The sequence below is a fragment of the Scyliorhinus canicula genome, chromosome 15, assembly GCF_902713615.1.
Source record: "Scyliorhinus canicula chromosome 15, sScyCan1.1, whole genome shotgun sequence".
Lineage (NCBI taxonomy): Eukaryota > Metazoa > Chordata > Chondrichthyes > Carcharhiniformes > Scyliorhinidae > Scyliorhinus > Scyliorhinus canicula.
Genome location: NC_052160.1, coordinates 60,386,455 through 60,412,966, shown reverse-complemented (window position 1 = coordinate 60,412,966; position 26,512 = coordinate 60,386,455). Strand labels below are relative to the sequence as shown.

The window sequence follows — 26,512 nt, the reverse complement described above, 5'->3', positions numbered from 1 at the left end:
TGCGATATTGATATGGGCCAGGATTCACTGTTTTTCCTTAAAATGGAGCCATAGGATCTTTTGCGTTTATCTGAGAGGGCAGATGAGTCCTCAGTTTGATGCCTCAACTTAAAGACAGACAGGGCAGCACTCTCTCATTAGTGCACTGGAGTATCAGCCTAGGTTTTATACCCGGGTTTCTGGAGCACGACTTGAACTCATCGTCGTTTCTGACTCGGAGGCAAAGTGTGCTACTCACTTGAGCCAGAGCTGGCACCTTAAAAGGGAATATCTGTGCCTTTAGTGGTTTTGTTGAGTCACTGCCTGGTCACTCAGTTTTGGATCCTGCTGTTGTGGGTTGGGGCTAACCCAGGAGTGGACATTTTATGGCGATCTCCGGCTGTGAAGTCATGTTTCGCATCACAGCATTACAACTGGGGACTGTCTGTGTATTCTGGACGCCCTGTCAGAACAGGAGTGCTATATAAAGTTATCTACTTGAGCCAGCAGTTGGAGAGTATAAAATAGGGTCCCTGAGCAATGTTGATACGTACAGATATCTCCTTCAGTGTCATTGAAGAATAGAGGGCAGTTCAGCAGAATTGTTCAGTAAGAAGTCTTACAACACCAGGTTAAAGTCCAACAGGTTTGTTTCAAACACGAGCTTTCGGAGCACGGCTCCTTCTTCAGGTGAAGGAGCCGTGCTCCGAAAGCTCGTGTTTGAAACAAACCTGTTGGACTTTAACCTGGTGTTGTAAGACTTCTTACTGTGCTCACCCCAGTCCAACGCCGGCATCTCCACATCATAGCAGAATTGTTAACATTGAATTCACTTCACAATAATTCATTAATCAGTTAGCAACTTCCCTATTGTGTGCACAATTTTAGTTGTTTATCTGGAAGTATTTAAATGAAAGACTGACAAATGCTTAAATATAACAAAGAACTTTTACGTTCAGCTAGTAAACAAGTGAAAAATCGCTTCTATGGTTTGGAAATTTTCTGTGTAAGTTTAAAAAAATACTCACCAACCGTAGGGTAACTGCTTTATGGTGCCAGTAAAACTTCCCCATAACATGGGGTCGTTGGCAGTTTGTCCCCAAGTGTTATTGGTAGTTGAGGGTGTGGCTTATGTGAAAACAAAAGCCTTTTGCGTGTGTCTCTGCAATGGGGAAGTCCCACCTGTCAGAGCAACCAAATCCTGATAGAACTCACTCCCATACAAGATGAGCAAGCTCGGGTGTCAGGCTGGGGGAGCTGCAAAGGCGACTGCTTTGGAGGTGAGATGGGTGAGGGGAGCTGCATGCTTTGTCAATGATTACACCTTTAGTGTTCTTGTGTGTTTTAAAAAGTGTGTATTCCTTACCTGGATCAACTCCTTCGCCTCCGTCGCATTTGTTCTATCTCTCAACAACTTCTCCTTTAACTCATCTCACTTTCTCCAAATCAAAGGTGTAGCAATGGGTCCTAGCTACGCTTGTCTTTTTATGGGGTACGTGGAACATCCCTTGTTCCAGGCTTATCCGGGCCCCCTGCCACAACTCCTTTACCGATACATTGATGACTATTTTGGTGCCGCGTCATGCTCTCGCCCAGACCTGGAAAAATTAATCAACTTTGCTTCCAGTTTCCACCCCTCCATCACTTTCACCTGGTCCATCTCAGACACTTCCCTTCCTTTCCTTGATCTTTCTGTCTCCATTTCCGGCAATAGGCTATCCACTAATATCCACTACAAGCCCACTGACTTCCATAGCTATCTGGACTACAGCTCTTCACACCCTACACCCTGTAAGGACTCCATCCCTTTCTCTCAACTCCTTCGCCTCCGTTGCATTTGTTCCGTACCTACAGATGCTGCCAGACTTGCTGATATTTTTCAGCATTTTCCCTTTGGTTTCTGTATTCCTTACCCCTTGTGCCCTCCCCATGGGTACCACCAATGGATATCATTGCTTCCAATATTTAGCTTCTACACCCCACCATGTATAACTGTGCCTTGCACCAGCCTAGCATCAAGGGGATGGGGAGGGTGCCAGATGTGACAACTGGGCTAGCTCTATTCTGTCGGCTGATTGGTATTGTTCCAAACTTGACCTTGTAGCCGATGGAATCTGAATCCTGCAATTCCACTCTTAAGAAACAGCTCTCTGTTGTGCCTGCTCAATCTTACGGGAATGGAAAAAATGCTTTTAGCCTTCACTTAGAAACACAGGACAATGAAAGCACATTTGTTGAAGGATTTGCCTTTGGAGAGGAAAGAATCGTTTTTTTATATTTAAAAAAAAATCTTTTTAAGGCCCTCTTTTCATTTGTCAGGGATGAAAGGTTTCTGAAACAACGGACTGGAGACCCTGGTATTGGCTGCTTTCCTCAAGTTGTTTATTTGTCTTTTGTCAGTGTAGCTCGGTGTGTTTGTGCGTACAGGGAGAGAGGGCCTATTCACTTCGCTCCACTGAGGTCCAGAGCTGTTATACTGTCAAGTGATTTATGCTTTCCTGCCTTTCTGCCTGCACAGATAAGTCAAAGATGAAAGCTAAAGATGTTTGTTCTGCAAAGTGCTTTCGAATTTTACTTTCCTAGCTCCCTCACAATACTTAGAGAAACTTGGATACATGTACATAAAAGATAACATGGCAAGGTCTGCAAACCCAACAATCTGCATTTTGAACCAAAGAGATTTGCGGGTTGCTGCAACGGTTAGGACATTTTTGACATCTGTCCCTTAGCATCCATCCTCTTTACTTTCCTGCTGTTCCTCAAACTGAACAGCAAAACAACACTCAAAAATGTTTGGCCATTCTCTTGGTACCTCAGGACTTAGTCTTCACTTTTGCACTTTTACCCTTCATTTCATTTTAAACAGAGCTGTCCGTGCAAGTGTTCAAGCAAGCTAGCTCAGTCCTCCAGTCAACGGTCATCAGTTTTCTTTAAACAGGTTAAGACATATTTTGTGATAAAGAAAAATCAGACGGCCTATCTATTCATTCCAGCCTACATGTTCCAATATATAGTCCTTTAGATCATTTGCCCACCTGTCCGCTTCTCCCCAGACCACTGAGGAAATATTCTGCTCGAGATGACAGCTCAGTTATTGCTCTTTGTCTGGGTTGTGCTTGAATGAGAGCTAGTAAGGTCCCTCTAATATATACCAGGAAGAAGACTAATATCTGATCGTGCCCCACAGCCGACTTTGCCGCGGTTGTGCCAAGTTAACAGATCTCCGGATGATATTAATGTATGTAAGCAGCTTCTTCTGCTTGCTTTCCCCTGGCTACATAAAACCACCGTAGCAGTAAAATTTACACATACTTTCCAAATGAAAGCGCGAGCATTATAAGCAGCATATGTCATGATATGTTGGTGCGGCTGGATTTTAAAAAATATCTTCTGGGACTTTTGATCAAATCTAATTCATAGTCTTGTCAGTTATAAATTAGTCAACCAGCCTGGCTCAGCAATTAAAGCCACAGTACAATTGTTGCCATTTTCTTTTCACATTCTTTTTTGCTAGAATTTTTCAATGTGTATAGACTTTCTGATAGCAACAACGCTTTTCTGCATTAACATTTGTTTAAATCTAATTGGCTATTTTCTCATCCAACCACAGAGAGAGTAAGGAGTTGGCAGATTTTGCTCGGCTACACCCGCCAGGCTGCAGTGCCAGTAGTCTGAACTCTAACCTGATGGTGATGGGAGGCCCAGCTGTGACTGGAACTGCTCGCTGGCCTACTGATCCCACCTCACACTTAGCATCTCACCCGTGGCTTCCTCGGACAGGGAGTCCCTCCATGTGGCTGACAGGACATCCGTATGGTCAGTACAACTCCAGAAATGGATCTGTTTCATTTATTTTGCAGGTTGACATATTGTAGGAAGGTCTTAACAGGAATGTATAGCAGAAGAAAAGGCCCAAGTGGTGTGGCTCAGTGCTTCTGCCCCACATGAGCAACACCAACATTACATTATATTCCTTTCTCCCATATGTTCATCTTGCTCTTCTTTAAATTCATCATATGAAAGTTGCCTCAGCTAGTCCATGTGTTAGCCACTTACACATTTTCTGGGTAAAAAAGTTTATCCTCAATTTTTTATTGGATTTATTCATGACTATCATATGTTTATGACCTGAAATCTGCACCCCCCCCCCCCCCCCCCCCCCCCCAAATGGAATTGAAACCCATCATAATTTTTAATGCGTCCGCCAGGTCACAGCCTCAGCCATCTCTTTCCAAGAGAGATTCCTGTTTGGCCTATTGTGACTCGGTGTGAGGTGGCTGAGCGGGTCAGCAGGTTCGTATCACATCTCTCCTTCGAATGGAGATAAAAATGGGCTAGCTCACTATCACCCATTTTACACAAAGTCAAGGCGTACCCTGGTAAGATGGCCCGATGATCAATAACTTCCTGTGGATGTGCAGATACGTACACTGCACCCGCAAATGAAGGGGTTAAGACTAAGAAAATGGTGCAAGTGAATGTATCTACTGAAAGCAGCTGAAGTTCAGACCCTGTATTTGTTGCCAATGTGACCTGCCTTACTTCAACAGAATGATGGTTCTTGATCTTTCTCGCCATCTGTTTGAGGCGGTTTATTTTATGGTAATGACATTGGTGAGGATACCAGCATGGACCTGATTGTTAAATATGTCATGTTCACTTGCACATTCTCCCCGTGTTTGCGTGGGCTTCACCCCCACAACCCAAAGATGTGCAGGTAAGTGGATTGGCCACACTAAATTGCCCCTTCATTGTAAAAAAAATAATTGGATACTCTAACTATAAAAACAAATATGTAACGTTCACCCACCTCGCTCAGATATTTCCGTGCATTGTTTTAAGTTGGGGCTGAATTTTACTACGGACTCTTGGACCCAGGCGCCTGGGGGTCCTGAGCCTGCACTGGCACAGCTTGGGAATATTCCCGGAGAAGCCCTCCTAATTGACCAAATCGGAGCGCTGGCAGCTCTGAAGTGTTGGCAGCCCCGCCGGAAGAGGCAGGCACTGCTCAGGCCGGTCAGGCACCATGGAAGCACTCTGGGGCGGGTAAGTATTATTAGAAAGTCACAGGGGGGAAGAGCTTTCCAACTCGAGGGGAAAGATCTCCGGGGGATCAATGGTGTCGCAGGCAGAAAAGATGGCCCAGTCCTCTTCTAATGCAGCGTTCACACAAGTGAATGCTTGATGGATTTACCTGCCCCAGGTTTGGAGGCACATAAAGTGCTCCTCAGCTTACACCACAGAGCAGGAATTGAACCCAAACCACCTTGCAGTTCAGTGAAATGGCCAGTGGCTCTTCTCCCATTTAATGTTGAACTGGTCATTATTGTGCACAATCCAATTGCTAATGAAAGACACAGTCACCAGGCAGACTGTGACCTTATTTAATCTTTCTATCTGAGCCTGTATTGAACTCCGAATGAATCAGAATACTTGTTTCGCACTTTTTCATTATTGCATTTAGTTTGCACTTTGAACAAGTGTTACTTCATTATAATTTATATTTAGGAAGTGTAATGACGCAGGATTATTTCAGACTGTCTTCACGTCCAATTTGTTCTGTTGTTTCCTGCAGGTATGACTCATCCATCTTTACACCAAGGAATGTCACCAGGATTTCACCCCAGCATACCCAGCTCAATCCCATCCACATACCAGTTTGCGAGAGACCCACAGTCTGGCCAGCTGGTCATAATCCCGACAGAACATATACCGCACTTTGGTATGTTGGAAGAGAAAGGGTCAGGCCGGCCTGTGTACGCATGAATTAAACTGGAATTAGGGCAGCATGGTGGCGCAGTGGTTAGCACTGCTGTCTCACGGCGCTGAGGTCGCAGATTTAATCCTGGCTCTGGGTCACTGTCCATGTGGAGTTTGCACATTCTCCCCGTGTTTGCATGGGTTTCGCCCCCACAACCCAAAGATGTGCAGGCTAGGTGGATTGGCCACACTAAATTGCCCCTTAATTAGAAAAAAGTGAATTGGGTACTCTAAATTTATTTTAAAAAATTAATTAACCTGGAATGTTAAAATTCTTTCTCGAGGGCGAGGCCCTGTATTCAAAAACAGTCTTAAAATGGCACCCGATTAATACAGTAACAGTTGATGCTGGCCAGTCCCGATTATGTCACATTGCTGTAGGCCGAATGTGCCATCTGAAGACCAAGGCTAAGAATATGGATCGGTTTAGCTAATGCCTCGGTGTCCACCGTGATCAGATTGGAGGGAGGCCAACATCAGCCGCTGAAGCTTAGCACCTTGTATGAGGACCATTTGGTGGAGTATGGGGTGTGGATAGGAGGCACACTTGATGATCCCCATGCCAATGAAGAGCTCCTAGTTATCCGATGTCCATTTCGGGAGGGTTCTGTCCACCTGTCTGTTATCTAATGGCCAACTACCCAGCTTGGGAGGGACTTTGATAGCTGAATTGCTGAGGTATTTAATAGCTTCTCACTTTGCTTTAGTTTGTGCTGCCGATATGAACATAAGAACTAGGAGCAGATAGTCCATTCGACCCCTCGAGCCTTGCCTCCCATTCAGTACGATCATGGCTGACCTGACCTTGGCCTCAATTCCACTCTCCTGCCTGTTCCCCACGACTTGACTCTCTTATAGTTGAAGAATCTGAAAGTCTTGAATAGACACAATTTGTGTAGCTTTTCGTTTCTGGTCCTGATTGTGATCTCTATGTGCATTTCCTTGCAGCAGAGATAATGGAGCGGCCTCTGTGGCCTTCAATGTACCCTCCGACGGGAAGCTCCCTCCAGCACGCTCACCAGCTCCAGTTACTGTCACACCAGCAGCTCCTCCGACAGCACGAGCTCTACATGCTGCAGCAACAGGCAGCCCACGCCATGGAAATCCAACGCAATGCACAGCTCGTGGTAAGTTCACTCCATCATCCCTCACTCCTTAGCCATCAGGTTAGCTGCGCTAGCAGGTTGCTTGCGAACAGGAGAGCACAGATTGTCTCCCCGCTGCCCGGTCCTGTACACAAGTCACTTCCCACATGCACAGTCAGAGGAGATAAAGTGTCACCTTGTTGATTGGTCAACGTCAAAGGGGATGAAGTCTCAGAGCAGGAGGGAAGTTTAGGTTGACAGATTCAACCTTTTCTCCAAAAGTCCCCCAACATTGAACAAGATTTGGAGAGGAGTCAAGAAAGCTAACAGGTGAATCTAGTGAGCTGAGCTAGAGATTTTATTGTTAGCTACAAGGGGTTGAGGTATAACTGATTCAAATCACCAAGACAAGTAGCCAAGCTCTGAAATTCCCCTTCTAGCCTCTCTGTTTCTCTTTTCTCCTTTAAGATGCTCCTTGAACAGGAGACCCGGTGTCACATACTGTTCAATAACATTCTTGTGAAGCACCTTGGGACGTTTTTGCTGCATTAAAGGTGCTATATAAATGCAAGTTGTCGATAGCCAGTGAGGCATGATGTTTGACGAAGTGACCTTTCATGGCGAGCATTTTAACTTCACCGCTGCCAGGTGCACATTAGCGCTACTACTTCCCTACTGGTTCTCCCCCCCCCCCCCCTCCCCCCCCCCCCCCCTCATGTAGAAGCGATTTTTCACTAGGGTGGGCAGGGCTTCGGACTGGAAGCCTGCCATTTCCCCAGTTGTCAGGAGATTGGGGGGCCATTTTAAAATGGCGCTTAATCTCTTCTTGAACTCACGAGCAGAGTTCCTCAGTGCAGGGGATGCGACTGAGTCTGGCCTCAGAGGGGCGTTCCCCACTGAGGCCTCCCAAAAAACAGTGCCATTAGATAGCGGGTCGTTGGACTCAGTTTGTTTTTTGTTAAATTGCACCCTTTGTGGGCAATAATTCCTTCATATAAAATGTGACGAACCCATGTAATCTGTATAAGTGATAAATATTCATGAAGGCTCCGCTTTCTCAACTTTGCCCCTCAGCTGAGGTGTGATGACCCTCAGGTTAAATCATCACCAGTCAGCTCTCCCCCTCAAAGGGGAAAGCAGCCTATGGTCACCTGGGACCTTGGCGACTTTACCTTTTAACCATAGCCTGTGACATCAGCGAGCACTCCTAACCTCCTTTGATAGTAGTGTAGTATCTTCTTACATTCACTTGAGAAGGCTGATAGGCCTCAGTTGTAACCTGAAGGATAGTACCTCTGACAGTGCAGCACTCCCTCAGCACTGCACTGGATTGTCAGCCTAGATTTTAAGCTCAAGTCCCTGGAATGGAACTTGAACCTCCTGACTTTCTGCCTCTGAATTGGAGGTGCTAACCACTGAGCTAATGCTGACAGCTGATAGGGGCAGCACACCTTTGTGTAACTCTCCATAAACATGTTTTAGTTATAGCAACAAAATCATCGCAGGGATCTTTAGGATCTAGTTTACATTTGGTGCTGTTTTTGTTATTAATATCTTTAAACCACAGCACCTTCCCTGTGTCATTTCAGTTTACGCATTGATATGGCGCAGGTTGGAATTTGTTGAGAGTATTGGTACCAATAGGCTGCCAATTGGCAAATATCCCTTACCTGGCACTTCCGAACCAGAAACTATCTGGACATGGAAAATGCCACATAACAAGGAGGGTTCCGTTAGAGAAATAAACTCTGACCCACCTGCCCATTATCCTATTCTCAATACGGGCAGTTCCGGGCACTAGCCCAGGAAAGTCCCCCCTGTAGCATCTGCAGCATCGGGTATAGTTGTTGTTGAGCTCTTGTAAATTATGTTATTGTAGAATTTGGTTCGGTAATCCTTCACCTGTTTTCCAGCCCTGCTCCAAAATAGATGGATCCATTAAAAACACTTTGTATAGGGCAGCACGGTGGCGCAGTGGGTTAGCATTGCAGCCTCACGGCGCCGAGGTCCTAGGTTTGATCCCGGCTCTGGGTCACTGTCCGTGTGGAGTTTGCACATTCTCCCCGTGTTTGCGTGGGTTTCGCCCCCACAACCCAAAGATGTGCAGGGTAGGTGGATTGGCCACATTAAACTGCCCCTTAATTGAACAAAAAAATGAATTGGGTACTCTAAATTTATTTTTTCAAAACATATAGTATGCTCCCCATTGCTCTTTATTTAGCAGTAAGAATGGTTGGATGCTGGGGGAAAAACAATGTTCACTACATGTGTCGCCATTTCATTTTTACACCAGGAAAGGCTGAAAGCGAACGAGCAAAGAAATGAGATGGAAGATAAAGTATGCAAGAGAAGCTCTGAGGGAAGCAAACACGGGCACGTGGCCTCCTCTTCAGGGATATTACAGAAGAGGCACTCATCCCATTCTCCAGCGCCATCCACATCCTTTCACAAGACAGGCACCCCACCTCCTTCATCGCATACCTCATCTCCCAGATTAAAACTGAAGCCTGACGTGAGAGCTGAGGTGGGGGATCCATTGCCCCCACGAGGTTATCATTCACCATCACCAGCATCCCATCCGCCCAGTCCTCCACATGGTTCACCCCCTCCGGCCCCAGCTCTGCCCCAGAAAGTGGAAGTATCCGAAGAGTCTGAGAAGAAATGCTTGGAGAAAGATGCCTCCACTCCTTTTCAGACCTTGTTTCCTGGTAAGGAGTTACATTTCATTGACAAGATTTGCCATCATGTGCCGTGCCAGTGAAATATTTGACTGCTGAATGGAGGTGAGGAAATCTTAAGCTGAACAGGTCCCCTCCAAACAGTGGATATCAGTCAGACCATGTACTGGATCAAGTACTGCGCGGTCTCTACAAGTTTCAAACCATTCTGGCCAGGGACATATTGGCATCCATGCCATGCCTGACCTTGCTTCTGCTGGAGACTGATCTCCTCACTAATGTTGAGCCAGCTTTCTTCCCATGAGTGGTGTTTGCACGGTCAGATGCCCATGCCTTTGTCTGATTGGGTTGTTATCAGAAGGTGGTGGCACAGTGGTTAACACTGCTGCCTCACAGCTCCAAGGGCCCTGGTTCAATTCCGGCTTTGGGTGACTGTGTGGAGTTTGCACGTTCTCCTCCATGCCTGCATGGGTTTCCTCTGGGTGCTCCGGTTTCCTCCCACAGTCCAAAGAAGTGTGCAGGCTGGTGCATCGGCCATGCTAAAATTGTCCTTTGTATCCAGAGATGTGCAGGTTAGGTGGGATTGTGGGGATGGGATGGGGGAGTGAGCCTGGGTGGGGTGCTTTCCTGGAGAGTCGGTGCAGACGTGATGGGCTGAATGGCCTCCTTTAGCACTGTAGGGATTCTATTATGACCAACTGGCCTGGACAGCCGTGCGTAGCTCCTTGTGAAGCTAATGTCAATATCATTGTCCAATACATATCTACCGCCCTGTTCTTCACTTCTGAGCCTCCATTTGAATACATACATCAAAAAGGTTGTTGCCGTTCCTATTTGCTAAGGCTCCAAATTATTTTTGCGGCATTAGGCTTTGTCATTGGTCATCATGGGAACCAGATGTGACTGCCACTCACATTTGGTTCTGTCTGACACGAGGAATGTTCCAAATTAAAATATGAGAAAGTGTTTTAAGATGAACCTTTTCTTATCAGGTCACTCATTTGTTTGCAAAATGTTAGTGAATGGATTTCTAAATAAGATCAGTAAGATGTTGTAATCAGCTTTAGGATGTAAAGTGTACTTATATTGTGCATATATAAAATGTGAACTTTGGGTGGGATGCAGTCCACCTGTGTTTTCCGCTCTTTCATTAGGGAAACCAGTGCTTATGTGAATTGTTTTTATTCATTCATGGGATATGGGAATCGCTGACTAGGCCAACATTTATTGCCCATTTTGGTGGAAGATAACTCTTGTTTGTTTTTGTATTTTACAGAAATTCCTCAAGGATATTCATATCGGTCCCTCCCAACATCTTTTGGCAGCCATTACCCCTACCTCCTGCATCCTACTGCTGCATCTGATGCTGATGGTTTGGCACCGGATGTACCACTACGAGAGTCCTCCGAGCCCATGTCCTCTTCTATTGCTCCGTCCTCACCTGATGTCAAGCCAATACACTTGCATCCCCCAGCAGTGCAAGAGGATCTACGCCCCAGCATCGCTGCTGAGCCAATTGAGATCAAAGTGCAATGTGAGGATCTGATTGATCTCGAGGACAGCAAGACCCTGTGCGATCGACATCTCAAGGTTCAAAGCAAGCCCATGCCATTTGTCACAGAGATGAACAATGAGCCAGCCGACCTAACCACAGAACATAAAGCCTCAGCTAATTTACAGAGCCATGAAGACCACCAAAGTTGTCAATCACCTTACCAGACAATAGCTCACACTCCGGAGGTGGAGGCCAAAGCTGAGCTGCAACAAGTGCAGGCCAGCTCTCCACATGGTGACTATCAAAGCACTCTGACACATTTGGAAGTGGATAGTTCAAAAGTAGAGGAATTGCCAGAACATAATGATTATTATTTTAAAACTGAGCAGGCGGACATTGAGAGCACCGTTGAAGATGCATTACGCTCCGCACCTTCAGATACAACAGCGCCCATTTTGGAGCCATTTGAGCTGAAAAGGGAATTGTTGTGTTTTCAGATCCCTGATAATCAAGCACCAGAAATAAAACTAGATGATCCTATGGCCGGAATGAATGCGCTGGTGGCTGCCGTCGAGCTTCCCCAGGCATGCTCCTTACCAGTTGAGCCAACTATGTCTAGTGTTCTCACAATACCTTCTGACTTCAGTGTGGCTGACAGTTCTTCTCTTATTGGCATTGCTCTACTGAGTGAAATCGCTGAACTTGAACTGAAACGACGTAGATCAAGTGAGATCAATAAACGTAAGTAAGCTTTGATTCCCGACACGTCTTCTATCCCTGTCCCCAGGGAATTTCCACTCATCCAGGTACCCGGGGATGTTAGCATCGGGCACTTATTTAGCACTCTTGACAGGCAGAGAACAACTAAATGCAGCTTAAGCATCCCTCCACTTTGACTCAACAACATTGGCCGATGTTTTCTAGCCCTACCTGCTGCTGGGTTGGCTGGTCCCGCAGTAAATTGGCGGAGCCAGCAAATCCTAGAATTGACTTAGTGCTGACTTCAGTGGACACCTCTCTGCACTTCCACCATTGCGGTAATGTGGTCATTGCATTTGTCAAACCAACCATTCAGGATCTTTTCCTCGGGTACAATAAACTATTTAGGCTGCAATTCTCTGGCCAGCCACAGGCGGCGGGATTCTCTTGCTCCATCGCAGCATACCCCCACCCACGGATTACCCAGCAGCATGGAGTGGCTTCACTGGAAATTCCCATTGACAGTGGTGGGAGCAGTGAATCCCGCCACCAGCTAATGGGGCACCACCTCCCGCCGCAGAGTAAGATGCCGCTGGGAGGCCGGAGAATCCGGCCTTAGTGTCAAATTGAAAACTGCCTAAACTCGCACTGCACACAATCTCTTACAATCCGTAAAGTTGGGAGATGCCTCTGCTACTGGACTCTAGAATCCAAATATTAAAAGCTTTGAAAATCCACTTACTAAAATCAGAACTCCAACTGAAAATTATGCAACCCAGAACCTTGCAACAGAAATACAAAGGACTCCATTTAAGGTCAACCGTTTTACGACCAGAAGCCACTTGCAATCAAAACTATTCTACACATAAGAGTAATTTCCATCCTGCAACATAAAATGTGATCTAATCTGTTGAGCGAGAAATGTTTACATTTGACTTAATTTCCATATAACTAAGTGATGTCAGTTAAAATCTACGTGAATGATTGAATCCTAGATTGAATGGCTTCTGCCTTTGCATTGGCCACAAACATCCTCAGGGAAATCTGAAAGACCAATCTCAGCTGAGATTATCCTGTATTCGGTCTCCTCTCATGAGCCTCAATTGGCAAAGGGAGAGAAACCACAAGGTAGAACCATTACACTGAGTAGAGGCGCCATTGGGTTGGTGTTGAAAGCACTCTATTCCCAGTAAGGGAGCTGTTCATCACATCTGGCTATTGCTGTACCTCATCCAGGACTCCTTGATCTGACAAAGAGTGCCAAAAGTTGGAAAGGGAATCTATTGCCAGAATTAATTAGCATAAAAATGTGCCAAAGGAAACATAAATGGAAACTTTTTTTTCCATCCACCCATTCAATACCACAACAGTTTGGCCATCAAGTTGTTGTTGCAACGGTTTGAAGCCAACTGCGGCCTTTCTGCAGATCTTCAACAGTAAACATTCTACCACAGGTTTCCTTGTGGAATGTTTGGTGCCATTTTTACCCAGGAAGTAAATGAATAAAGGCATGTGTGACTTCCTATGAACGGATGCTTATTGCCAGGTAAACACAGCAGCCTTTTCTGTTGTTTTGATCAGGCTCATTGATGCAATGTCTTTTCGTTTTGTCAGTTGCATTTTGGCAAGTCACCACCATCCCAGAACAGTATTACTGGTGTAGAGGAGGCAAACCCGCAGACTCCGCCATTGTCGTGAGGCTTAGGGTTTAATATTCCAGGATTTCAAATCAGCAGTCAAAGTGAGAGGCCAGTTCTTTGAAAAAAAATTGTGCATTGTTCTTTCACATTTTATTGCTCCCACCATCATTTGGAGATGAGTAAGCTTCAATATTCTTACTTCAAATAAACATTTTTGTGGGGGGGGAGGGGGGGTTTCCACCCTCACCTCGCAGCGACAGAGGGGGCCCACCATTGTCTAGCGGCAGGATCTTCCAGTCTCGCTCCTGTCAATGGGTTTTCCCGCTCTTCGCACCCTGGCGACAGAGAGGGCTCGTTGTCGGCAGGACCAGAGGATCTTGCTGGCAGGAACGGCTGGAAAATTCCGTCCCCTCTCTTCCATCTAAATGTCCTTTCACTGATTTCATACCTCGTGAGATGCTAGGAAACAGGTTTTTAAATTGGAGTATCAAAGGAGCTCTTTCAAATAAATTTCCAATAGTTGATGTATGGTCACACACTCTTAAAATCATGGTTGTGGCCCCATGGAGCTGTTTACTTTTGTCAAGTGTACAGTTAACGTTTCTTTAGAATAATAAGTAGGCTTACATTAACACAGCAATGACGTTACTGTTAAAATCCCCTAGTCGCCACACTCCAGCGCCTGTTCGGGTACACTGAGGGAGAATTCAGAATGTCCAATTCACCTAACAAGCCTTATTGCTGTGAGTCTAGAGTCACATATAGGTCTAATCAGTTAAGGAGAGCACAATCAGTTGTTTCCTTTAATAGTGATTTAACAGCCCCATGGTATCTTTGTACTCATTCTGCACCGGCTATTAATTTAAAGATTACTTTTAAACTTAATCCAAATTCACAAACTGCCACAATAGAATTTCAACTTTCAGTCTCTGAACTATCAGCCCAGACCTCTAGATTACATGTCCAGGAATATAACCATTGCACAATCATACTGACTAAAAAATAAATGAGAGGCATGTGTATTAAAAAATATATATATATATAATGAGATTATAATAAGGGAAGAAGAAACCTGTTAAAAGCAAAGCTCCCATTTATTTTGAAGGGTTGGAAGGAGGAGGGGCCCACCTGGATTTGGAAAGTCTCCTGGTTGCCAGCACCCAAATGCTGATGATGGATTCCATACCTTCCACGAACACTGAAGCTCTTGAGGATACAAAGAGCGGACCGGTAATCATCAGGCTTCCTCGTGAGCTAAATCCAAATAAAAGATACAGCTGGATGCAGAAGAAGGATGAACCCGTGAGTGAATTTAAAATTAAAGACAAAGAGCTGTGTTAGGTTACTGTCGATTTAAAAACACCAGCATTGTCCTTCCAAGATTATAGAGAGAAAGAAAGGCTTGCAGTTATAGAGCATGTTTCACAACTTGTGACACGGCCAATGAAAACTTGATTTGAGGTATAGACTGCAAAATTGTTTCAACATAGGAAACACAGTTGCCACTTTGCACACAGCAAGATCCCTCCAACAGCAATGTGACCATGTCCAGATAATCTATTTCATTTGTCGGTTGAGGGATCAGTATTTGCCACGTCAAATCCTCTTTGAAATAGTGATGTGGGGTGCGATCTAACTTTTTTAATAATAAATTTAAAGTACCGAATTATTTTTTTCCAATTAAAGGGCAATTTAGCGTGACCAATTCACCTACGATGCACACCTTTAGGTTGTGGGGTGAGACCCACGCAAACATGGGGAGAATGTGCAAATTCCACATGGTCAGTGACCCAGGCCAGGATCGAGCTCTTGTCCTCAGCACCGTGAGGCAGCAGTGCTAACCACTGCACCACCGTGCCGCACGGTGGCGATCTAACTAAAGAAAAATAGTGTCCGTTCTGGGCAGGCGCCAGGAACGACCCCACTATCGAACTGCACTCTTTTTTCATGCCCCGGTGGGTAACGTCCCACCACCCCGAGGCTGCACTCAGTGTCATTTCCTGCACTGAGGAACTCCAGCGAATGGAGCTACTCAGTGAAGCAAGAGATCGAGACCACATTTTTAAATGGTGTCGTGATCTCTCGACTTCATGACACTCTAACTCACCCATAGGGGGGGAGTCATGATGCCAGGCTGGCAGTGTAAAGGCGCCCAGGTGACCCCAGTGCTAAGGTGCCATCCTGGAGGCTGACCACCCGGGAGCCTCCGATCAACTGGAAAACACCCCCCCCCCCACCTTTACTCCCAAAACCAGGTACCACAGGCAGAAGCACAGAGCTTACATGAATGAAAATGTTTTATTTAAATATTGCAGGTTAATAATACAAGGGGACATTCAATTTATTCAATTTTGATGTTTCTACTGGTAAATAGAGGGTGCTTTTTGGGTTTATATTTATCTAAATTACATAAAACAACAATGTGCATGTACACTACATAACTTTTGTATTTTCATGAAAGGATCAGATTTTATATTACTAGTCTTTGTAATATTTACTGGAAGTTATTACTATCTGGTGGGGATAGATAGAGGAGTCCACCTGCAAATTAAACCGATGGTTGTAGCATTTTGAAACTACAAACTGTGCACTGCCAACATGGATATGAATCGTTGACGTAATTACACACTGAAAGGGTTTGATTGGGAGAGAAGTTTAAATTATCCCACTGTTAATCTGTGAAGACAATGGCCGAAATTCTTTGCCTTGCTCCGCCAGTAGCAGAGTTCCCGGCGAGGCGGAGAATCCCGCGCGGCGCCGACCCGTTTACGATGCTCCAGTCTTGCCACTGGCAGCGGGATCGAGGGGGCCCGCAGCATCATAAATGGGCCGGGCACCATATTCTTAAGGCTCGTGTGATTCTCTGGTTCTCTAGTCCAGGTATCAAGTGGGCGAGGGTTACTACAGGTTTGGACAAATGTGGCCCCGAGATGATGGTCCTCGCAGTGGGCCAATGGGGTGACGCCTGAAGGAAGTTGCCTTCAAAGTCTATTTGAGGGCCACACCTCCATATCCCACAATGAAAGACCTGCCCACACCACGTCTGCGCACCATCACCACCCCGTACCCTGAGCCCCCCCCCCAGAGACCCCGAAATAAAAATACTCTTCCCAGAGACCCCTAAAGAAAGAGAACCCCCAACCAAGACTGCCTAAATAAAGAGACCCCCACAGACCCCCAGAAAAGAGACCCCTGCCAGGAGGCCCCCTGGAAAAGGGACCCCTGTCAGTAGGCCCCCCAGAAAAGAGACCCCTGTCTGAAAGATAGAGAGTGGCTCAGACAGAGGTAGTGAAAATAATGACTGTGCAACACTCAACTGTACAACATATCTGCTGACTCAGACACGGGAAACACCACATGTCAATTCCTGGAAAGAGAAACCAGTCAGCTGTGTTTAAACTCCTGAAATCTTTGAGCTGCAAGCCATTCATTAATTTTCATTACTGTGCTGTGATGGACAACTTCCACACACACACAGCTTTCAGCTTTGCTTCATTCATCTTCCTTCATGGTTGAATAATTCTGAAGCACTCTAATCACAATGTTTATAAACATCAACCATGTCAAAGAGTGTTACGTGCTTTGCAATCATCCCCCATCACCCTTGAGTGATTTTTGAAGTGACCAGCTCAAAATTGACAGCACTTAACTCTCTTTGAAGTGGTTGATGTTAATAAACATTGTGGTTAGGGCACTTCAGGGTTACTCATCCTTGAAGCAAGATGGATGAAGCAAGGCTGACAGTGTGTTTGTATGGAAGCTGTCAATCACAGCCTAGCAAGAGAAATGAATGAATGGCTTTCAGCTCAAGGATCTGAACGGTTTAAACACAGCTGACTGGCTTCGCTTTCCAGGAATTGATGCACAGTGCTTCCCTGTGTCTATGCCAGCAGGTGTATGTCCAGGTGAGTGTTACAACAGTATTTATATTCACTGTCTCTCTAGCTTCCAGACAAGTGTCTCTTTTCTGGAACTGGAGGGCTGTCTGACAGGAATCTCTTTTCTGGGGTTCTGGCGGGCGCCTCTTTATTTAAGGGGTCTCCTTATTTAGGGTGTCTCGGGGGGAAATTCCTTATTTAAGGGTTCTCTGGGTGGCTTCTTTATTTAAGGGTTCTTTTGCGGGGGGGGGGGGGGGCAGGTCAGGTCACCCCCGTGCTTGGGGGAAGTGGGAGGGGAACCAGGAAAATCCAGGGGTGAGGGGATGAAGTACAATGTGGGGGATAGCCAGCCGCGGAACCTTGCTATCGGGCTGCCTGCTCAAAATGGCGGCTCGATAGCGGGATACCCTCGGGAATCCTTCGCAATCTTCACCATGCATAAATTTACACGGCCACGGATTGGGAATCACTTCCTGGGAATGCAAATCAGTTGCAATTGAGCTCCAGCAGGAAAACAACGGGCATGATCATCTGGCCGTGCTCTGCGGGAAAAGCATTTCACCGCGGCGCAGCGTGGCCGGTGAAAGCCGGGAGACCCCACCACCGGGATGCAGGCGGCTCGCAATGTCTCACGAGATTCAACGTAACCCTGTTGCAAGGAGAATCCTGCCCACATATTAGAGCGAGGCAGTAAGGTACCTGAGGCTTTGGGATTCAATCCCTTCACCCGGGGACCACGGGCGAGCGCCGTTTGGTACTGGTCCTCACAAACGGAGACCAGATGGAACGGCACTTTTGATGGCCACTAAGGGGATTGAAAGCCTGTAGCTGAATGCCCGTTGGGCAGGGTGGTGCCCTGGCATTGCTGGTGCCACGGTGGCACTGTCAGGTTGGCACCACCAAGGTGCCAAGATGGCATGTTTTACACACGTGCGGATGGGCTGGGGTTGCCCACTGTGTATATTCGGGGGGGGGGGGGGGGGGGGAGGAGGTAAGTGTTGTGTTCGGGCTGGGGGAGATCAGGGTTTTTTTTGTGGGCCTCGGATTTAAAAATGGCGTCCCGATCTCTCGCTACAATGGGGAGTTGCGGCGAGCGGAATTCTCCATTGTAAATAAAAGGGTCTTTGTGCGGCCTCGGCCTTATTCAACACGAGTAGCATTGAATAGTCACATGTTTCTCGGCGCTGCGAATGCCAGGAAACATGCGGCTGAATACACTCGCTAGAGGTCTTTGTTCCCTTTTGGGAAGATCGTGCGCGTGGTCTCCCAAATGGAGAACCTCGCCCAATGTAAATTAATTCCACTTCAAACAGTTATTTCCTGCTAGCTTCTTTCAAGACTGTCTCTGACACAGTGTGCTTTCAAATGTAGATGTTCTCCATTAAATCTGCCATTGAGGGAATGGGCACCATGGAGTTGGATTACAGGATGAAGCTGGCAGAACTACAGAGGAGATACAAGGAGAAGCAACGGGAACTAGCCAAACTCCAGAAGAGGAGGGACTCAGAGTAAGTGACATGGCCTCAAAGACAAGCCAGTGAACGGCCTGAAAATCCGAGGCAAGCTGGTACAGCCATTCTGTTCAGTGACTGAAATCTTCACAGAGAGGAGATAAATCTGGGACCCTCAGAGTCTCTTGCCACCATTAGCGACTGCAACTCAATCATCATAAAAGAGAGCTGCATATTGACAAATGCATAGCAAAAACACCCCACACCCCAACCGTAAACCATCCTCCCTGAAACAATAATTAAGGTGCAAGTTCACACTGTCAAAATCATGTTAGCTCAGTCGACCTGCTCTGGGCAAAGGCCCAACAAGAGCCCCATTAGGAAAGTTAACTTACAACGTGTAAGTGGGGATAGGGCTTACATTGATGCACCTAATTAAGGCCAGGCCTATCAGAAATTCTCTACTACTAACAAGTTTAGTTGCTAAATCACATTTAAATAATCATATTGTATCTTCGTAGAGAAAAACGGGATGAGAAAAGTAGGAGTTTGTCACGGAGAGGACCTGGAAGGCCGCGAAAGAGAAAGCATGGCTCAAGCACTCCGTCACCGCATGTTGATAGAGGGCGAAGTGACAGCAAGAGTGGGAAGTAAGTTAATGCGTGAAGAGAAATGGTTCATCATTGATTAGCTGCGACTTGGCCTGTGTTATCGGAATGAGCACCAGGCAGCCAATGCAGGCCAGGAGATGCAGCCTATACCCCCCACCCTCCCCACAATGCCGCCACATATACATCAAACACCCAACACCTTTTCACAGCAATTCGTCACTTCTAGCTATCAACCCACCTTCTGATGAGAAAATTGTCAGCCTGGTATAGAGGGAGGGACCAAGCAAGGTAGGGAAGCAAGCTGGAAGCCAGCACTTAACCAACTGTTTGAGTCTTAGGGAATTCAGGACCAGTCTGCGAAAGGTGCACCTCTCTGCTCAGGTTTGCTTTGTTTCTATCCTCTATTAAATGGCGTGCCAGCTCTGGAAGATTCTTTCCTTTCCACAATTTTATGGTGTGCACTCAGTCTGGATTTTGACTCCTGCCTTTCAATCACCAGGAACGGGAAAGGTTTCTTGCTATTGGATGAGATGGAGATGATCGAGGGGACCAGAAAGAAAATGAGGACACTAAACCAAGATGAAGATGATGAGGTGGAAAGCGTGAGCCTGAAAGTGAAAGGCAGAAGTCGAATGTGGGATGAACAAGATGCATCCTCCAGCTTTTCACATGATGTGAGTCAATGGAATTGAGGCTTCTTCAGAAATGTCTTTGGTTGACCTGCTGACCTGTCTTTAAGTCTGATTAACTGTAGGGCTAGTGGTGCAGTGGTTAACACTACTGCCTCATTGCGCTGAGGATCTGGGTTCAATCACATCGCCCTGTGTGGAGTTTGCACATTCTCCCCGTGTTTGCATGGGTCTCACCCCTACAACCCAAAGATGTTCAGGGTAGGTGGATTGGTCATGCAATTTGCCCCTCAAATGGAAAAAAAAAGAATTGGCCACTCTAAATTTATTTTTAAAAGTCTGATTAACTGTTGCTGAGCTCTTTCACAGTCTCGCAAACCAACTATTATAATATTTCATAAATCCTGTTCATTTCCTGTGTGTGGCTTGGCTAACAGTACTGCTGAATGCATATGGTTATTAAAATTACTAAATTATCTGTAGATCTCTCAAACTCAATTAGTTGGGAGTGTGTGGTTTGGTGGGATCACTTTGAATGTAGGCCCAGACAGAAAATGGGAGACTCTTGTCAACCATGTATTTTCAGAAATATATTTTATTAAGAACATCAGATCAGGGGACCACACACAACACAAACCTGGCCTCAAACTGGCGTTGCCCCATTGACATTATTAATCTCACCATAATTCATCATTCCTATTCATTACTTCAGTGACCTGAACATAGAACATACAGTGCAGAAGGAGGCCATTCGGCCCATCGAGTCTGCACCGACCCACTTAAGCCCTCACTTCCACCCTATCCCCGTAACCCAATAACCCCGTCTCACCTTTTTTTGGACACTAAGGGCAATTTAGCATGGCCAATCCACTTAACCTGCACATCTTTGGACTATGGGAGGAAACCGGAGCACCCGGAGGAAACCCACGCAGACACGGGGAGAATGTGCAGACTCCGCATAGACAGTGACCCAGCGGGGAATCGAGCCTGGGACCCTGGCGCTGTGAAGCCACAGTGCTATCCACTTGTGCTACCATGTTGCCCACATCATGCCAAAGGATATGTTTCTACTCAAAGGGGGTAATTTTAACTTGAGGTGACAATGTATACAGACATTACCAAATTGGCCTCTTGATTTTTCCTTTTTTTAAGGCAATGTATAAGGGGCAGCTAAATATATGTCGGCCATTTCAATCATTAACCAATGATAAAACAACCATTGAAATGTCTGCCCTCCAGATTGCCTCAATCAGCTTCAGCAGATAAAGCCAAGAGCAATAAGAAGAAATATAATTGCACAGATAATGTATTTTGTCACGTTTAGGATTATAGGTGATTAGTAGTGATTTCTGTATCAGGCTGCCTCTCACACCCCAACGTGATTTGCTCAGAATAGAAAGCCTGTACTGGTCAGTAAGGTCACACAAGTGGGATTGCTTGAACGAGTACACTGTCAGTTAATGAAACTTTCTCTTTTTTTTGCTAATTTGCTACGTTCTTTAGAATGCCGTTTCTTCCATGTATAAAAATACCTGTTGATTGCGTCACGGCGCCGAGGACCCGGGTTCAATTCCGGCCCGGGTCACTTGTGGAGTTTGCACATTCTCCCCGTGTCTGCGTGGATCTCACCCCCATAACACAAAGATGTGCAGGCTAGGTGGAATGGCCATACTAAATTGCCCCTTAATTGTAATTATTTTTTAAAAGGAGGGAAAAAAAACCCCAAAATACCAGTCGATGCATTTCCAATGATTGCGGTTTGTTCCTTTGGTATGTGTAGTAAAATGGTGAATATGAGTATAAAGGATGTGTTTATGACTATGTTAGCAATAACAAACTGAATCAATGTCCCTGCCTTGTTTTGGTGAGTGGATACTTTTTCCATTCTATTAACTATTCACTTCCAGGGAATGTGGAAATATTTAAGAGTAGTGGTTTTCTTCAAGTGTATGTAATTACAGACAGTCAACGGGCAGGTGTAAAAGCAGCATTAGTCACTTTCCATTATTCTGATTGGACATATTTACAAGTAAAAGTGGACATTGATCCACTGTAATCCAAAATTCCCAGGAAGAAATGCACATGTTACATCCCGGGAATAGAGGGTAACGAAGGCACTATTAAGACTGGCTAAATTGAAGTAATTAATATCAGCAGGGATATGAGACTAAAATCCAACAAATCCCCAGGACCTCATGGCCTCCACCCTAGGGTTCAAAAGCAGATTGGAATTTATAAAATATGACACCACTATCCAAGAAAATGAAATGAAAATCACTTATTGTCACAAGGACGCTTCAAATGAAGTTACTGTGAGAAGCCCTGGAGAAAACAAAAAGTGAACTGCGGGCCCAGTTAGCCTGCCATCAGTCATTGGGAAAGTGCTGGAATCTATTATTACGGAAATCTTTTTTTAAAATAAATTTAGAGTACCCAATTCATTTTTCCAATTAAGGGGCAATTTATCGAGGCCAGTCCACCTAACTTGCACATCTTTGGGTTGTGGGGGCGAAACCCACGCAACTACGGGGAGAATGTGCAAACTCCACATGGACATTATTACGGAACTCTTAACAATGCACTTAGAAAAGCATAGTATGATTAGAACAAGTCAACATGGTTTTATGAAATGGAAATCCTGTTTGACAAATTTATTCGGGTTTTCGAGGATGTAACTAGTCGGGTAGATAAGGGGAACAGTAGATGTAATATACCTGGATTTCCATAAGACATTCGCTAAGGTGCCACACAACAAATTGATACACAAGATAAGTTTCATGAGTAGAGGTGATATATTAGCAGGGATAGTGGATTGGTTAACAGACAAGAAGCAGAGAGTAGGGTTAAATGGAGCATTTTCAAATTGGTAGCAGGCTGAAGTAATGCAAGGATCAATGCTTGGATATGATATAGATGAAGAAACAGAGAGTGATATAGTTACATTTCTGTCAGTACAAAACTAGGTGGATAGTGCCTGCAAAGGTATTAAGGTTAAGTGAGTGAGCAACAAGGTGGGCATATGGAGTATAATGTGGGAAAGTGTGAGCTTTCAGAAAAGCAGAATATTTTCCCAAAAGGTGTGAAACTTATAAATGTTCACGGGGATTTGGGTGTACTCATACAAGGAACACAAAAACATAACAGGCAGGTAGGTGCACCAAGCAATCAGGAAAGCAAATGGCATATTTGCCTATTTTGCAAGGGGGTGGGATTGTGAGAATAAAAAAAGTCTTGCTACAATATAGAGGGCATTTGTGAGACCACACCTGGAATACTGTGTACAGTTTAGGTCTTCATATTTAAGGAATGATGTGGAGATGCCGGCGTTGGACTGGGGTGAGCATGGTAAGAAGTCTTACAAAACCAGGTTGGACTTTAACCTGGTGTTGTAAGACTTCTTACTATATTAAGGAACTATATTTAACCTGGGGTTACCCTTAACTCTGGATCTGTAAAGACTTAATTACCTGCAAATGCTCACATTCAAAGCATTATCTTGCATCTTTGACTTTGTCTATAGATATGTTTCTGGAACCTACCTCTTAATTCACCTGAGGAAGGAGCAGTGCTCCGAAAGCTAGTGATTTGAAACAAACCTGTTGGACTTTAACCTGGTGCTATAAGACTTCTTACTGTGCTAACCCCAGTCCAACGCCGGTATCTCCACATTATATTTCAGGAAGGCATTGGAGGCAAAGGTTCACCAGATTGGTCCTTGAGCTGATAGCCTTGTTCTATGATGAGAGGCTGAGCAAATTGGGTCTATACTCCGAGAAGAATGAGAGGTGACCTAATTGAAATATTCAAGATTATGAAGGGGTTTGACAGGGGAGATACTGAGAGGTTGTTTCCCCCGGTTGGGGAATCTAAAACAAGGGCACATAATCTCAGGATAAGGGGCCAATTATTTAGGAATGTGTTGAGGAAAGAGTTGTAAATCTCTGGAATTCTCTACCCCAGAGGGTTGTGGATGCTCCATTGGTGAATACATTTAAGGCTGAGATGGACAGATATTTGGCCGCTCAGGCAATCGGGGAATATGGGGAGCGGGTGGAAAAGTGAAGTTGAAGCCAAAGATCAACCATGATCGTATTGAATGGTGGAGCAGGCTCAATGAGCTGTATGGTCTACTCCTGCACCAATGAAAATGAAAGGGAATACTCTGCCGTTAAAATCCCTTCCTAATGTAATCAAGTGAAGTGTACAGATAGCACCCTTCATGACTTCAGAACATTCCAAAGTGTTCTACAGCCAACAAGGTACTTCTGATGTGTAGTCACTGTTTGAATGTAGGAAATCTGGCAGCCAATTTGTGCACAACAAAGTCCCACATATAACAATAAAATAAATGTCCAGCTATCTGTTGTTTGGGACTTAAGTCTTGAGCAGGGCACTTGGAAAGCCACCCTGATCTTCCTGAAATAGCAGTTGGAGTCTTTTGTGTCCACATATGAATACAGATGAATACTTGACATCTCATCCAAAAGGTTGCACCTCCAACAAGTGCAGCACTCCCTAAAGAATGTCTTCACATCTCTAGAGTAGGAGTGGAATCAACACCCCACTACCTCAGGGGCTAGAGCATGTTATCTACTGATGCATTATATTGGTCGTATCTCAGTTGAAACCTAATTGCATCAAGAGCAAAGCTTTTAGCAACTGCACAATGTGTAGATTATTTGGGTACTTTATTATTCCAAACCTCTGCTAAAAGCAAGGTGATGCTGTGTTATGCAAGTCCATTCATAAGCGTATACACATATTGCAACATGTAAAGGTTGGATTTCACAAGTGTTCCTCTCGTGTCAAACAATAAACATAGTAAACTTTGAATCTCCTCATGTGCCCTTTTACACCCTGAAGAAATCGAATGCCAACAGTTTAGACCATATGAAATTAAAGCAGTAGCAGGCCACTCAGCTCATCAGGTCTGCTCTGCCATTCAATGAGATCTTGGCTGATCTGACATAATCTTCGTCTCCACTTTCCCACCTTAATCCCAAAACCCTTGATTCCCTTTCTGATAAAAAATCTGTCTAACGCAGCCTTGAACATATGGAATGACCCAGCCCCAATAGCTCTCTGCGGTAAAGAATTCCACAGATTTACTGTCCACATCTCTGTCTAAAGGGGCGACCCCATATTCCTTGATTGTTCCCTCTGGTCCTAGACTCTCCCGCAAGAGGAAACATCTTATCAGCATCTACTCTGTCAAGCCCACTGAGAATCCTATATGTCTCAATACATTCACCTCTCATTCTTCTAAACTCCAATGAGTACAGGCCCAATATAGTCAACCTCACCTCATAAGAAAATCTCTCCATACTTGGGATCAACCTAGGGAATCTTCCCTGGATTGCCTCCAATGCCAGTATATTTTTCCTTAGATAAGGGGACCAGAACTGTTCACAGTATTCCAAGTGTGGTCTCACTAGTGCCTTGTATACTTTTATCAAGACTTCCTTATTTTTATAAACTATTCCCTTTGAACTAAAGGCCAACATTCCATTTGCCTTCCCAATTACCTGCTGAACTTGCAGGTTAGCTTTTTATGATTTATACATGAGAATCCTCAAATCTCTCTGTTTTGCAGCTTTCTGCAGTCTTTCTCCATTCAAATAATATTCATCTCCTTTATTCATCCTACGAAAAGTACAAAACGTCCCATTTTCCTACATTATATTCCATAATGGGGGAGGTAGTGGTATTGTCACTGGAATAGTGATCCAGAGGCCCAGGGTAATGCTCTGGGGACCCAGGTTCCAAGCCCACCATCACAGATGGTAAAATTTTAATTCATAAACATCTGGAATTAAAAGCCTAATGATGATCATGAAACCATTGTCGCTTGTTGGAAAACCCCATCTGGTTCACTAATGTTCTTTAGGGAAGGAAATATGTCATCCTTATCTGGTCTGGCCTGTAAGTGACCCCAGATCCACAGCAATGTGGATGTCTCTTAAATGCTCTCAGGAATGGGCAGTAAGTGCTGACCCAGCCAGTAAGGCCCATAGCCCATGAATGAATAAAAAAAACCTGCCAAGTTTTGCCTTCTAACCTAACCTTTCAATATCCCTCTATATATATATTTTTTCCAATTAACAGGCAATTTAGCATGGCCAATCCACCTACCTTGCACATCTTCAGGTTGTGGGGGTGAGACCCATGCAGACACGGGGAGAATGTGCAAACTCCACACAGACGATGATCCGAGGCCCAGATCGAACCCGGGTCCTCGGCACCATGAGGCAGCAGTGCTAACCACTTTTTATATCCTTTTAAAAAATAAATTTAGAGTGCCCAATTCATTTTTTCCAATTAAGGGCAATTTAGCATGGCCAATCCACCTACCCTGCACATCTTTGGGTTGTGGGTGCAAAACCCACGCAAATACGGGGAGAATGTGCAAACTCCACACAGACAGTGACCCAGAGACGGGATTGAACCTGGGACCTCGGCGCCGTGAGGCAGCATATCCCTTTTTATTTACTCAATCAAAACCTCTTCATACTTTTTGAGCACCTCTATTAAATTTCCCCTCAACCTTCTTTGCTCTAAGAAGAACAATCCCAGCTTCTTTAGTCTCCCCATAGTGAAACAGTTAAGA

At 45.1% G+C, this 26,512-nt stretch overlaps 1 protein-coding gene across 11 annotated transcripts in view; it reads left to right on the top strand.

The window, feature by feature from the left end:
• tnrc18 (trinucleotide repeat containing 18) overlaps positions 1 to 26,512 on the top strand; it is a 194,729-nt gene that overhangs the window by 107,026 nt on the left and 61,191 nt on the right. For 10 of the 11 annotated variants that reach the window (XM_038819344.1, XM_038819339.1, XM_038819334.1 and 7 more), the window contains 9 exons: positions 3,590 to 3,795; positions 5,555 to 5,701; positions 6,688 to 6,866; positions 9,118 to 9,532; positions 10,779 to 11,738; positions 14,442 to 14,638; positions 18,586 to 18,722; positions 19,187 to 19,315; positions 19,776 to 19,950. In XM_038819344.1, coding sequence (XP_038675272.1) covers positions 3,590 to 3,795; positions 5,555 to 5,701; positions 6,688 to 6,866; positions 9,118 to 9,532; positions 10,779 to 11,738; positions 14,442 to 14,638; positions 18,586 to 18,722; positions 19,187 to 19,315; positions 19,776 to 19,950 — 2,545 coding nt within the window. The remainder of the gene's footprint in view (positions 1 to 3,589; positions 3,796 to 5,554; positions 5,702 to 6,687; positions 6,867 to 9,117; positions 9,533 to 10,778; positions 11,739 to 14,441; positions 14,639 to 18,585; positions 18,723 to 19,186; positions 19,316 to 19,775; positions 19,951 to 26,512) is intronic. The other variant, XM_038819342.1, reaches the window with a different exon arrangement.